Here is a 15,608-nt window from a genome sequence, read left to right as displayed (position 1 = left end):
TGTTGCTAGCGGTAACCCAGGGGGACCCACACTTAGCAGCTCCCTTGGGAGTAGTGCTACATTTAATTGTCCCTTCCATTTCTGTACATGGAGGATGACACTGTAATTTTTTTTAAATTTAAAAAAAAAAAGTATGTTCTTCCTAATCGATATACAGCTGTCACATGACCCAGCTTTTTCTCAGCCTGTCTGTCGGGAACCCTAAGCAGGAGGAGCTTCCAGGTCACATGTTCAAAAGGAAAAAAAAGTCTCTTTAGGATACAGAGTAAAAGGTCCACTGGACCTGCTGATTGGCTCCCTCTGTGTCTAATCACAGCGTGAGCTGGTCACCGGCGGTGCGCGTGCTCGCCCCAGACCAGGAAGAGGCAGAGAGGAAGAGATGCAGAGAGGCCGCCCCGCTGCAGTAAATGTACGTGGTGCGGTCCAGAAGAGGTTAAACTATTTGGTGCTAAAAGGGTGTAACCACATTAACACTACAAATTCCGGATGGACCCTCTACACACTGCTTTACACCCTTTCCAGCAAATTCTGCAATCAAAAACAGGGATTTCCAGTACACACATATTGCAGTACATGCTTAAGCTAGCCAACTGCATCAAAGTAATCCCTCTTATGGCCAGTCCTACATTGCTTTGCCACAGAAAATGCTTTGCCCCTGCAAATGCTACAGTTGCCAACCTGGGGCATAAGGTGGGGGAGAACTACTAGGTTCAGGTCTGGTCACTGACCTGCGTTACAACAGAGAAAAGATATACCGCTCATTTCCCAATAGCTTGTACATGTATTTACATGTTTTTAGGGGGGGAACTAGAGACTCAGTCTGCAGAGCCTGCCAGCAGACAGCGTGGCAGGGCTTCCGGTAACCTTGCTGGAAGTAATGCGGCCGGTGTCAGATGCGGGACTCCAGCCGCGTGCGTTCCAGCGTGGTTACTGGAAGCTCTACCATGTTGTGTGCATGCTGATGCACCAAGCAGCCTCCCGGACACTGGATAACCGAGCATCGGCTCTTCCAGCTTAAAAGATATGCTGCTGATCCATCTCCAGCTTCTGCTTTTGATTTCATATTTTAGAACTTCTTGTAAGTTGTTTTAACCCTTTTATGTTCTATTAAATGGTCTATATTGCGACTTGTTCTCTTCTACTTTTCTACATAGCCGCTTCTCACCTCAGGTGCTGCCCGAGTGCATGTTGGTCTATACAACCTGTTGGATCCAGGGCTCTACCCCATGGAAGCGCCCACATATACATCCTTTGTTTTACCCTTTTTTTTTTTTTCAGATTTCGCTTTCGTTCATCGATGGACACAATGCTCCATAAATAATAACTACAGGTTAGATCATCTTCTGCAGGAGTAGTACTAGACAGAACAAAAAAAACTTGGCCGCGCCCATGGGATGCCCTCAGCTGGTATATAACCCCCCCTCTCTGCTATAGGTATTCAGTTTTAATCTGTTTAGTCAAGAGTAAAGACCTAGGCTCCCTGCTGGGATCTCTTGGTCCTAGCAATTTCTTCTCCTTCCATGCATCTTTTTGCTTTTTTTTTCCTGGGAGATTTTCAATCAACTGCCAGGCTAGGCTAGATCCAGTGGTCCCCCTAGTCCTGCCAGCGAGCGCCTGCAGACCACAGCTACACGCTATGTCGGCCACGACATAGTCTCACGGAAAGAAGCTGGCCCGCGAGTTAAATGTCTCACAGGGTCGCATACGACTGGGCGCTGGTCCGAGTCACAGCGTCCTCTTGGCCGACAGCTCCCCCACTTCAGTGGCGAGGAGTTCTGTCTGGAGCGTCACCCACACCATGGATTGGTAAAATCCCACCTCTCCCCCCTTTATGTGGTCTGGGGTGGACACGGGTACCCTCCAGGGATGGTCAGGCCTGCCTGTGGGTTCCCTCCTCTCATCCTAAAAATCCCTCAGTTGAGCTGGCTCCCCCCCCCCCCGGTGGGGGTCCTAGTGCAAAGGACACAGCGGAGACCCCTAGGTGTATGTCCTGTCATGTGCAGTGTGAGGTATAGTGCAGAGAGCGCAGTGGAGTCCCCTTAATGTATGTCCTACTGTGTAAAGTACAGTATCTCGAGGGGGGGGGGCCCAGGGAGGATCCTGATGGCCTGTACCGATCATTCAGCATGGCCGGCAGCCATGTTTGTGTCGTCCGTGACTTCACAGCGGCAATTTTCCCTTGGTCCAACATGATGCTTGAGACGGCTGGAGCCACGTGGTGATGCCAGGGCTCCTCCTCTTCCGCTTCCTCCCAATCCCAGGATATATGAACTGGATGGACACTAATGGCTGTTGCTGGGTCCGAATATTCGGCGCTCCTTCGGCTGGTTGAAGTGGCTTGGGGGTCCTCTTTATCTCTCTATGCTAATAGGTACCCTGAGTGTGAGGATCCATAGTGGTACCAAAAAACTTGTTTGTGCTATGGGATCTCCCTTATCCTGATGGAGCCTCGGGGTCACATCTCCCCCACTGACCCCCATAATGGAGGTGGCAGGTTCTTCAGAACCTCAGCTCCCCATTTTTGCGCTGACGGTGGTCCTACAATCCTTGGTATCCTGGGAGGAAATGGCATGTGGGCAAAGGCCCAAGAGGAAGCATCCCTCGCTTTCTCCTGTTCAGTCTGTCTCACCTGATTCTGAGCCTGGTGCCGCTGTGGACGTGGTCCATTCAGGGGGGCTTGATATCATGCGCCTTGATCCGTCCGATAGTGAGGATGATTCCTCCATGGTCGCAGCAGCGAATGAGAAAGCGCTGGTAGACACACTTATTACTGGAGTGCGTGAGGCTTTAAAAATGAAGGATGTGGCTGATGTGACCACGGACATGGCTGTTTTTTTTTTGGTACACACAAGTCACCTTGCACAGCTAAGGTGTTTCCTTAACTTCCTTATTTTGATAGATTTATCTATAAGGAATGGGAGCATTCAAAGCAACCTTTGGTGGTCCCCAAACGTTTCTCGGTAAATTACCCCTTTGAGGAATTACTTTTCAAAAGGTGGACCCTCCTGTTTCCAGTAAAGCAACCATGATCCCAGTAGAGGAATTTCCATCCTTTAAAGACCTGGCTGACAGGAAAGCGGAGGCTGTGGCGCACAGCATGTTTACTATGGCTGTTTCGGCATTGTGACCAGTCTTGGCCTCAGTCCTGGTGTCTCGGACCCTAAATGAATGGACCAAGCTTTTGCGTCAGGGTCTGGGGAATGAGCAGGTTCCCGCTGCTTATGTTGTTTTAGCGGACCAGTTGGTCCAGGGGCTGCAGTTTATTTGTGCTGGAGCTTATGATGCAGCTCATGTGCTGTCTAAGCTTTCTGGTTCAGTGGTGGTGATTAGGCACGTGCTGTGGCTTAAGAATTGGTCTGCAGACCAAGCCTCCAAGAAAGCTTCTTGATCTGCCCTTTCAGGGTGATTGTCTGTTTGGGGATACTCTGGATGACCTCATTAAAGGTCCCACATCGCAAACGTGGGCCCTCCTCAGCCAATAGAAAATTATTTTGTGCTTCTGGACTGCAGATAAGAGAAATAGATCTTTCAAGTCTTCCCGAGGAGGTTCCAAGCAACCTTGATCTGGTAAGCCTATAGGTGGCTTCTCCAGACCCACAGACAAGACCCCTTCAGCATGAAGGTCTTCCCTCTCCCATAACTGGGGTGGGGACATCTTCGCTGGTTTCCGGCCCTGTGGACCTCCTTAGTGAACGTCAAGGGGCTCCACAAAATTATCCTTTTGGGGGGTACCAAAGTAGGGCGGCAGAGTTCTTCCATTTCAGGGTTTTTAGGCCCTGAGTCTCCTTGTACGGATAGAATTCCTACAAAAGTTCGGGTGACATCTGAACTACCCAAAATCCCCCTACCCCCTGTCTGGGAAATTGAATCACCTGGGTCTGACTCTGGATTCAATGTTGACCAGGGTGGTCCTGGAAAAACGTTGGGAACCACAGGCCATGATTCACCAGCTGCTGTCACACAAACCGTTCTCTCTTCCGACTTGCATACAGATTCTGGGTCTGGTGGTATCCACCTTCAAGACAGTTCGGTTTGCAAAGTCCTACATGCACCAGGTTCATGGCAAGGTCACGGGTTCCTCTGGCAGACACTGCAGGCACCCTAGGGGTACAGTAAAGCCAGTATTATCCTTGGCTCAAGCTTCTTCCGCGGTTCCTGTGAGGAATTAAGGACGAGGATCTTCTAGTCATTCTGGTGGCCATAAACGTCCCTTTGCATGTCTTTGATGTGGTTTGAGCGATTTGGGTGTATCTGGCAACCACAGAGTCCTTTCGGAGGTCAGACTCGCTTTTTGTGGTTACACAAGGACCAAGGAAAGGGCTGGTCGCTTCTTCATCCGCCATCTCCAGATGAATCAGACAGACAGTGACTCAGAACTATTCTTTTAAAGGTCAGGTTCCTCCTTTCCCTTTCACTGCACATTCTACTTGGGTGCTGAGTACTTCCTGGGCCTTCCATCCTCAAGTGTCAGTATCTCAGGTTTGCAAGGTGGCCATTTGGTGGTTGGTGCATACTTTCACCAAATGTTACAAAATTGATATTTTGGCATCTGCGGATGCTTCCTTTGGCCGCAAGGTTTTGCAGGCTGCTGTTTAGGAGGGGCTGTTCCCTCTTGAGGGGTGTTTTTTCTTTACATTTTTATTTCAGAAGAAGCTCCTGTGACGGGTTAGGGCTCTTGTGTTTAGCCTTGGGTTATTTTCCCCGCCCCTCATATTACCTTTGGTTTTGGACGCATCGTAAAATCCATTTCTCTGAGTTCATAGACAGACACAGTCCCCACCCTTCTAAGGAGTTTTTATACTGCTTGCTACTAAACTGAATACCTATGGCAGAGAGGGGGGTATATACCAGCTGAGGATGGCCCATGGACGTAGCCAAGTTTTTTTGATCTGCCTAGTACTACTCCTGCAGAAGGTGATATAACCCTGTAGTTATAATTTATGGAGCACTGCGTCCGTCAATGAACTGGATTTTACGGTGAGTAAAAAAAAAATCAAATTTTTCCATACCAACTTTGTACACTAGAGGGTTCTACACTTGCATTTAGGTCCTTATGCGTGGAAATGGAATACTGCATTCTGGACATACATCCTAGAAGGAGTACCACTTGATACTACTTGGTTCAACCGTGTCCAGCTGCAGCATGTTTCAGCCTGCCTAGACTTCAACAGACTCCAGGCAGCATGCCTCCCAAGCACACTAAAATATCGGAATTGGATACACACAGGCTAAATATCTAGTGTGCAAAGGGTTTTAGGCACTTCACTGTCTTTTCTAGTTGTTAGTACTGTTGTTGCCAATTTTTACCAGCCCTGTCTCTTTGAAAACAGTAGTTCACTCCTTCCACAAGATAAAAAGAAATTCATAGTGCTTTACCGGCACCATGGTTTAAAAGTTAATGTGAGAGCATCTGATGTGCATGAGGAATAAAAAAGTCTGCAAATTTACAAAGCGTGATCAGATACTATGGGGTTGATGTACTAAAACTGGAGAGTACCAAACCTGGTACAGCTCTGCATGGTAGCCAATCAGCTGCTTCAATTAAGCTTTGACAATAATACCTGGAAGCTTATTGGCTGCCATGCGCAGCTGCATCAGATTTTGCACACTCCAGTTTTAGTAAGTCAACCCCTGTATGGCCAGCTGTTCGCACTTCCGTTATCTGATGTAAAGAGTTACTATTTAAATGTCTGTCCAAATTATAGTTTGAGATGAACCAACTATTAGTGAAAATAAGTCCTTTGCAAGGAAGGCCATGTTACAGAGAAAAACCGGGCAGAAATTGTTTTCCAGTGTCATATTAAAGAAGGCTTCCTTCTTAGATGTGTGTGCTCCCTGCTCATCCTTGACCGCAAACTGTGAATAGCCTTGATCCCATGCACATAAAAAAGGGATGCTGTGGATGCTTTATTAATGATATAAAGAGAGCCTTGCTGGTGAACGCATCCAGCTGTATCTGGGAATAACAGGAACGTTGTATTTGCCAGGACCATTGATGACACAAGTTCAGCTTTCAGAGGTCAGCAAAGCAAAAGAAAATGTTACATTTGCAAACTTGCTTTCAATTCCTGGATACAATTTAAGAAACGATTTTATAAGTGCTGTTATTTTATATAAAATAATGAGGTTAGGTTAAGGATTATTCCTATTTTTATATGCGTCACATAAATGAATACTATAAAATTGGTAAATTTGTATGCAATATTTTGGAGGCTTAGTATTTAAATCTGATACTCATAGCTTGTCTTCCATTTGTCACCTTCCAATTATAAAGGACCAGGGCTTTTTTTCAGTGGGAACGCGGGGGAACGCAGTTCCGGCACCTCTAGCACTGAATGTTTACAATGGCAAGGGGTGCTGGGGTGTGAAGGGAGGGTTCACTGATGCTGGCTGCTGGAGTATCTATTGTTGCTGGAGGGGATCTATTTTTGCATGGCAATCAATTGTTGCTGGTGGAGGATTTTTTGTTACTGTGGGGTCAATTGTTGCTAGAAGGGATTTACTGTTTAGGAGTCTCCTGTTGCTGGCTGCTGGGGAATCTATTGATGCTGGCTGCTGGGAGATTTGTTGTTGTTGCTGGGGGGTCTTTTGTTGCCAGGGGAGTCTATTGCTGCTGGGGGGGTCTATTTTTGCCGGGGAGGGGGGGTCTATTGCTGCTGGGGTGGGATCTATTGCTGCTGGCTAGGATCTATTTTATTGCTTGTCTTGTTATCATGACCAAATTCCATATACATTACTTAACACAACAAAATGGTACTTGGCTCTATACTCTCTAAAAGGGGCCGTACTGGGAGTTGGGTAGGGGGTGGAACCAAGGAACGGTGCTCAGAGGTGGGTGGGGGTGGAACCAAGGGTCAGTGCTCGGAGGTGGGTAAGGGTGGAACCAAGGGTCAGTGCTCGGAGGTGGGTAAGGGTGGAACCAAGGGTCAGTGCTCGGAGGTGGGTAAGGGTGGAAACAAGGGTCAGTGCTCGGAGGTGGGTAAGGGTGGAACCAAGGGTTAGTGCTCGGAGGTGGGTAGGGGGCGGAGATACGAAGTGACTTTGAAAAGGGGAGTTCCTGCACCTATTCTATGAGAAAAAAAGCACTGTAAAGGACTATCCTTATATCTTTGATGGCGATAATACCTTTTCTTGTAGGCTAGGTTTACATATATGCGGATCGAATGCGTTTTACACCGCACCCAATTTGCATGATATGTGAATGTGACTGGCTGTCAAAAGACCTGGTTCACACATGTCCGGGGTGGCTGCGGTGCGATTTCAAAAAGGGTCCTGTGCATTTTTGGGTCCGGTTCAGGTAATTTGCAAATTAATTACACCCGAACCAGTGAACCGGAACGCTACAGACCCAGGACTGCAAACCGCAGCCGGACATATGTAAACCCAGCCGTATCCTTTTCTAGGCTATATATATATGTATGTGTGTGTGCATATATATATATTTATTTTTACAGACATTTATATAGCACCAACAATTTACATACTGCACATTTACATCAGTCCCTACCTTCAAAGAGCTTACAATCTAGGGTCCCGATTTCACATTCATGAATACACATTCCCAAATACCAATTGGACAGGAGCCAATTAGCCTATCAGCATGTCTTTGGAGTGTGTGAGGAAACTGGAGTATGTGAAGGATAACGGATGTGGGCCCAGGGAGAACATGCCAACTCAAGGCACATAGTGTCCTGACCCGGATACAGGGATCCCAGTGCTGCAAGCCAGAAGTGTTTAGGTACTAAGCCAATGTGCTGTCCACATTTTTATGTGAATAATTATTTTTTGCTTTTGATTCTGCAGAGGTAAAAAAGCAAAGAATCAGAATGGAGACCATGAAAACTTGATGAATGCAGTAAGTATAATCTGTTTCTCCCTCTTTTGCTTATTTTATTTTATTGAAAATGACCCACAATTTAAAAAAAAAACAATATTTATTTACTTTCTGCTATAAAACATATCCAATAGGAAAATTTAAAAAATCAAAATGTCTTTATCAGTTTAGGCCAATATGTATTCTGCTACATCTTTTTGATAAAAAAAATTCCAATGGGCGTATATTGATTGGTTTGCACAAACGTTATAGCATCTAAAAACTATTGTTTATATACTAGAATTTATTTTTTCATACTAGTAATGGCGGCGATCAGTGACTTTTAGTAGGACTGCAATAGTATGGCGGTCAATCTAACATTACCTGACACTTCGTGGGAATGCGTGGCACTAATACAGTGATCAGTGCTAAAAATATACACTGTCACTGGGAAGGTTAAACATCAAAGGGTTAACTGTGTGCCTAGCCAGTGTTTATGTGTTGTGAGCTTCTTTTACTAAGGGATGTGCTGGTTTTTATTCCCACAAAAACGAGCACCTTCCTGCTGACAGGACAGAGCTCTGTATTGTTTACATCCCGTCTTCCTCCTCGCCAATCAGCTGGTGCTGGCCATCATCCAATGGCCAACACTTGCTGATCGGCTCATGCTGTGACTAATCACAACACAGCCGGTGTGCCGGCGCCCCCTTCCCAGAAAAGCAGAATTGGGTATATACTGTATACTAAATTCTACGCAGCTTGCCCGCATTGTAACAGTAAAGCTACAGTGTGTGATTGGCAAGTGGTTATGGAACATTTTACTTAGGGTCTTTCTGTCAGCATGATCCTGAATATAAACATCAGTAAATTATTACATCTGTGTTCAACTGGCCTAAGGCTGCTGTTATAATAATTACTTGACTGTTGCTAACTTTTCCCTTCACAAAATGAATGCATTTACTCCTGAGTAGAGCATATTCCAGATGATTTTGAAGTGTTTTTTCTTCCAGGCATTTTGCAAACATTTTTGCACTTTTATATAGCTTTAGATGTTTGTTTCCTGAGCTGGGAGAGCAGTTCTAGAGAAGGAGGCAAAGCCTTCTAAAGGAGGAGGTGGAAGACTTTCTAGAGGAGGAGGAGGAGGAAAGGCTTTCTAGAGGAGGAGGAGGAGGAAAGGCTTTCTAGAAGAGGAGGAGGAGGAGGAGGAGGAAAGGCTTTCTAGAAGAGGAGGAGGAGGAGGAGGAAAGGCTTTCTAGAAGAGGAGGAGGAAAGGCTTTCTAGAAGAGGAGGAGGAGGAAAGGCTTTCTAGAGGAGGAGGAGGAGGAGGAGGAAAGGCTTTCTAGAAGAGGAGGAGGAGGAGGAAAGGCTTTCTAGAAGAGGAGGAGGAGGAGGAGGAAAGGCTTTCTAGAAGAGGAGGAGGAGGAGGAGGAAAGGCTTTCTAGAAGAGGAGGAGGAGGAGGAGGAAAGGCTTTCTAGAAGAGGAGGAGGAGGAGGAGGAAAGGCTTTCTAGAAGAGGAGGAGGAGGAGGAGGAAAGGCTTTCTAGAGGAGGAGGAGGAGGAGGAAAGGCTTTCTAGAAGAGGAGGAGGAGGAAAGGCTTTCTAGAAGAGGAGGAGGAGGAGGAAAGGCTTTCTAGAAGAGGAGGAGGAGGAGGAGGAGGAGGAAAGGCTTTCTAGAAGAGGAGGAGGAGGAAAGGCTTTCTAGAAGAGGAGGAGGAGGAAAGGCTTTCTAGAAGAGGAGGAGGAGGAGGAAAGGCTTTCTAGAAGAGGAGGAGGAGGAGGAGGAGGAGGAGGAGGAGGAGGAGGAGGAAAGGCTTTCTAGAAGAGGAAGAGGAGGAGGAGGAGGAGGAAAGGCTTTCTAGAAGAGGAAGAGGAGGAGGAGGAGGAAAGGCTTTCTAGAAGAGGAGGAGGAGGAGGAAAGGCTTTCTAGAAGAGGAGGAGGAGGAGGAAAGGCTTTCTAGAAGAGGAGGAGGAGGAGGAGGAAAGGCTTTCTAGAAGAGGAGGAGGAAAGGCTTTCTAGAAGAGGAGGAGGAGGAAAGGCTTTCTAGAAGAGGAGGAGGAGGAAAGGCTTTCTAGAAGAGCAGGAGGAGGAAAGGCTTTCTAGAAGAGGAGGAGGAGGAGGAGGAAAGGCTTTCTAGAAGAGGAGGAGGAGGAGGAAAGGCTTCTAGAAGAGGAGGAGGAGGAGGAAAGGCTTTCTAGAGGAGGAGGAGTGGCTTTCTAGAAGTGGAGGAAAGGAGTTCTTCATGCACAAAAATTCCTGAATCACACTTTTACAAGCATCTGAACACTCTCAAAATAAAAAAATTCATATACTTTTAGCAAAGAGCGTAGAGCTATTAATGTGGTAGTAAACTGTTAAAAAAATAAAAATAATGGCATCCTGAAGGTTAATGTTCTAATATGCTAGTATGCAAACATACTAACAAATTATAACAGACATTATACCTGACTTACCTGTAAAACGGATCCCTCCAGCGGCGCGCTGATGGAGCTTCAAGCTTCACCTGGTCTTTCTCCCAGGTGTGTGGGCTCTGGCCGAGCCGCAATGCTGTCGCATACCCGGGCGTCCTAATCACAGCACAGCAGTTGAAGCTGATCAAGCTGAAGTTAGAAGCTGATTGGTTTCTATGCAGAGCTGCCCCAGATTTGGCACTCTACCGTTTAAGTAAATCAACCCGATTCTATACACATATATACTCCAGTAAAGAAGTATTCAGTTTTGAGACAATGGCTGATCCAGGGAACCTGCAGAAGATTACATAGGTTGAAAAAAAAGACATATTTCAATCAAGTTCAATCAAAAGACTAAAATAAATGTAAAAAATAAAACATATCGTACATCCTCAGAATCTTACAATACTTTTGATCAAATTTTTATCTAATAAGATAAAAGTTCCTTCCTCATCCCTAAAGGCAATGGGGTTCCCCCTAGATCAACAATCTACAATATTCTATTTATAAATATTTCCACCCTCTCTCGGCATGGATAGAGCAGCCTATTTTTACCAGCCACTTGTATGATAGGCCTGGGTTCTCCATATACTGTATTCCCATGAAGGTCCGGTGCCCCCTAGTGAATTCTTACCACTTCAAGACCAGGCCTATTTCTGACATTTGTTGCTTACAAGTTTAAATCAGGTAATTTTCAAGCAAAAAATACTAAAACCCCCAAACATTATATACATTTTTTTAGTAGTGATCCTAGAGAATAAAATGGCGGTCGTTGCAATATTTTATGTCACAATGCGTTTGCGCAGCGGTCTTTCAAATGCAACTTTTTGGGAAAAAATACACTTCAATGAATTAAAAAAAAAAACGTAACTGTAAAGTTAGCCCAATTTTTTTGTATAATGTAAAAGATGATGTTTCGCTGAGTAAATAGATGCCTAACATGTCACGCTTTAAAATTCTGCACACTCGTGGCGACAAACAGTGGTACTTAAAAATATCATAGGCGACGCTTTAAATATTTTTAACAGTTACCTCTTTAGAGTTACAGTCTAGTGATTGCGGTGATACCTCACATGTGTGATTTGAACACGGTTTACATTTGTGAGCGCAACCTTATGTATGTGTTTTCTATTGGTGCGTGAGCACGGAGGGATAGGGCACTTTAAACAATTTTTTTTTTTTTTACACTTTCCTTTTTAAAAGAAAAAAAAAAATCCTGATTACTTTTATTTCTGTCACAAGGAATGTAAACCTCCACTGTGACAGTAATAGGCAGTGACAGGTCCTCTTTATGGAGGGACCAAAGTATTCAAAATGCCAATACTGTGGGTTTTTTTAAAACTGGCGCCGTTGGCTGCGTAATCTGGAAATGACGTCGCTGATTCCGGTGTTCTGTCAATATGACGCTCTGTAGGTATGAGACACTCGCACACTGCGCATGCGTGTGAAATCTACAATCTTCCAGTATGTGTTCCACATTTGTTCCGCGTTCCACTCACTTGTCTTTGTGACATGTGTTCTGTCGATATGAAACACTCTCTCAAATAGCGCATGCGCATTTAAAGAAAAGCCACTCATGGCCTATATCCAGGGCTGTCTTTTTAATATCGATTGGACCCTGGGCAAACATTTTCATTTGCCCTCCCGAATCCACTTATCAACTATTTGCAGGCAGTGCAATCTTAAGGGGAAGCTGCCTTGGGCCCCACAACAATGACTGAGCCCAGGGCAGCTGCCCCTTTTGCCCTGTGTTAAAGACGACCCTGCCTATATCCACAAAGCAGCGGCTTTTCTGTAAATGCCATTAGTAGCTGCGCATGCGCTATTGAGAGCATTCAATTTCAACAGAACACTGTCGCAAAGCAAGGGTACGGGACGCATACCGGAAGATTGTATGTCTCATGCGCATTTTGCGAGCCTCCTATACCTACAGAGCGTCACTTATCGACATAACACCGGCTTATTTCGGGTCCCTGGCCAGGCGGCGGTGGAACGGGAGACCTGGGCGGAGCAACGGGAGGAGGGAGAGATGTCCCCTCCCTGTGCTTCTAATAACAGCTGAGCGGCTGCTTAGCTGCATCGGTTGTTATTACAGAAAAGCTGACCGTCTGCTCTAAAAGTGATACCGGGTGATGGCTGCAGCTGCAGGTAACAGCCCGGTACCCACTTGGAGTCAAATGACGTACAGGTACATGATATTGCAGGAATTGGCTAAACAGGAATACGGACGACTCAGAGACATCTGCCACTAGTATCTTATCTGGAAAATGCTTGAATAATGAATGTATGGAAATAAAATTGATGCTTATTCTGTAAACTTGTCATCTGAGACCTCATTATTTTGTACAATATTGGCACACCATGTTTAGATACAATGATATTGCACTTTTACCTGTTATTCCTGTATAATAATTCGACATATTTTTACATCAGCCTTCTGACAAAGAGACACACAGCCATTCTGTAACCAGCCTGGGGACAGAAGCTCCGGTCAGCAGTTACCGAAATGGCGCCATCAGCACCGGTGACGGTATGTATCAAGTAAAATGTGACTTTATTTTAGTGTGGTTATACAATGTGCAACTAAAGAAAAAAGCAATATTAAACCCAAAACCAGAAACTTAACCTATTACAGCTTACCAATTCTTAGATATGGTGACTGTTTTCCTTTCTTGGGTTTTCCCCTCTGTTTTCACCTGGTGATCTGGCCAGTAACACACCCCCTGTACTAGTGCCCCCACTCTGCATGAAGGAGCACAGGGGGCACAGCAGACGGCAGCATCCTCAGTCTGCAGGGAGGGGAGTACTAAATATTTTAGCAGATTTAAATACACTAACAAATTGAAGCCAAAGTCCAGCTCACACGTTCTAATCAGTTAAAGCAAACCGTTTTTCTTTTTCTTTTGGGAAAAAGGTTTTATATAAATAATTAAACACTGATCATTGTAAGCACACCTGCCAGAGTTATTTTGGGGTTTCTCTTCCATGTAAACTGATGCATGCTGCTGGAGAGCTTGTGCTTGCTGGCTGGATCACCAGATGAAAATAGAAGAAAGAAAACAAATGCGGCCACCACATGTAAAAATCAATGCGCTGCAATTTAATAGATGTTTGTTTTTGGGTTTAATACCGCTTTAAGCAATACTGAAGAATATATATGCAACCGGAATAATATAAAAGTCTTAAGGGGGTAATAAACCCAAAACAAAACATTCAGGACATTGCAGCTTACTAATCATGAGATGTGGTGGCTGTATTCGTTTTTCTTTGGCGTTTCCCCTCTGTTTTCACCTGGTGATCTGGCCAGTAACACACTCCATGTATTAGAGTGTCCCCACTCAGATTTAAATACAGCAATAAATTGAAGACAAGTTCCAGTTAAAACTTTTAAACCCCTAAAGTAGATTTTCCCTTTTGGGATAAAGGTTTTACATAATAAAATGTGATCATTGTAAGCATCCCTGTCAGTGTTACATGGTTTATCTCTACCCTCTAACTGCTGCATCTGCAGGACAGCTTGTTCTGTTGAAAAACAGACTTACTGGCCAGATCACCAGATGAAAATGAGAGAAAATTAATGCAGCCATCACATCTATGAATTGGTGGGCTGTAATATAATGCTTGCTTTTGGGTTTAACTCCACCCTTCCCTACAGTCTTGCACAGCTGCAGTCTGCATGCCAGTCATTTTCTGGCTGGGGGATGTCCAGCATCATCTAGCCCTTTCCTCCTCCTACGAACTGCCACTTACCTGCCCTTTTCATTAATTGGATTTCAGTTCTTTCAATAATGGAGGCATTCCCTAGAGCAGGTCTGCATGCAAATGCAGTGTTCCTAGGAATACCCACTCCTCCCAAGAGACCACCTCTGCTTGCATAAGGAAATAAATGGGAAGTAAGAACAAAAACTCTCTGCAGCAAACAGGAAGAATCCCATTTTTACAATTAACTCAGAGCGCAAAACATTAATTCAAATATATTCCTCAGTAGCCACAGTAGTCGGTCAGTCTGGCGGGGTACTGCTGGTGGGTACAGCTGGCTGGTACTGCTGGTGGGTACTGCTGGCTCTGGCTGGTACAGCTGTGTGTGTGCTGCTGGTGGGAAATGCTGGCTAGCAGCTGCGCCGCACTGGAGGAAGAGGCAATGTTTCCTGTATTGATCACAGGCGGAGTGCATTTGATATCACTCTGCCTGTGACTCACTCAGACGGAGCCGAAACTATACAGAAAGCATCAGCTCAATTCTGACAGACAGACTCAGCTGCACGGGGGGCCGGATCAAATGACTTTGAGGGCCGCATACGGCCCCCCGGCCCTGCTTTAAAGTGACACTAAAGGATCGTTTATTTAAAAATAACAAACCTGTTCTGCTGTTTTGCACAAAGCAGTCCCAATCCTCCTTTTTGGGTCCTGTACGGCACTCCTGGCTCCTCCTTTTCAGCCAGTGCCCCCAATTGCAAGCCTGGTGTATGCTTGCTCCCAAACCCTGGCTATCCATCCATAAAACACATAGAGCTGCGGCTTGGCCCCATCCCCTGCTCTCTCCTCATTGACTCACTGGCTGTGATTGACAGTAGCAGGAGCCAACGCTGCTGTGTCTCAGCCAATGAGGAGAGAGAGAGACCCGGAATAGCCAAGGATCCCATGCACATCACTGGATCTCGAGGGGGCTCTGGTGAGTATTAGGGGGAGCAGCACACAGCAGGTTTGTTACTTTCATGCATAGACTGTATGAAAGTAGAAAAAAAAAACTTTTAGCCTTTAAAACTACTTTGAGGAAAGGGCTGCCTCTAGGTGAACGTGTTCTGTTTGTGCATTGCATGATTCTCTATGTTCCCATAGTTTAGAGTTAGGGGGCCACACAGTAATGTGGCTTTCGCATATATTTGTAAATGTATGCAATGAATACCTTCGTAGCTGCAACCAACTTTGTTTTTGTTTTTTTTTTGGCTAGCTTCAAAGTGTGCTGGGGACCGCTAGCTTCAAGCGTATCACAGTGGCTGCCATCTTTGTGCTCCCTCTGTCGCTCTCTCTCTCTCCCCCTCTGTCTGTCTATCTATCTATAGTGTGCATCATGAAGGAAATGGATTTTACATAGTTTAGGGCCCTCTGTTTCCTCCTGTATTGAATTGTACTGTAACTGTATTGTCTTCCCCCACACTGTAAAGCGCTGCGCAAACTGTTGGCGCTGTATAAATCCTGTATAATAATAATAATAATAATAGTTTAGAAAAAATGCAGCTTGAAATTCTTTTAGAAAAATGACATAAAAAGCTGACATTTATAGGCCCCTTGACTGAACGTCATTTTGTCCCTTTGTGTAGTAGTATAAATTAGAATGTGCCAGTAA

At 45.3% G+C, this 15,608-nt stretch overlaps 1 protein-coding gene across 1 annotated transcript in view; it reads left to right on the top strand.

The window, feature by feature from the left end:
• Window positions 1-15,608, top strand: part of PAG1 (phosphoprotein membrane anchor with glycosphingolipid microdomains 1) — a 132,271-nt gene that overhangs the window by 99,037 nt on the left and 17,626 nt on the right. The window contains exons 3-4 of the mRNA XM_082258005.1: window positions 7,804-7,855; window positions 12,695-12,791. Coding sequence (XP_082114131.1) covers window positions 7,804-7,855; window positions 12,695-12,791 — 149 coding nt within the window. The remainder of the gene's footprint in view (window positions 1-7,803; window positions 7,856-12,694; window positions 12,792-15,608) is intronic.

This window comes from Pelophylax lessonae (assembly GCF_965119305.1).
Source record: "Pelophylax lessonae genome assembly, chromosome: 5".
NCBI lineage: Eukaryota > Metazoa > Chordata > Amphibia > Anura > Ranidae > Pelophylax > Pelophylax lessonae.
The sequence above is the reverse complement of the archived record's forward strand: the minus strand, read 5'-3'. Positions and strand labels throughout refer to the sequence as shown.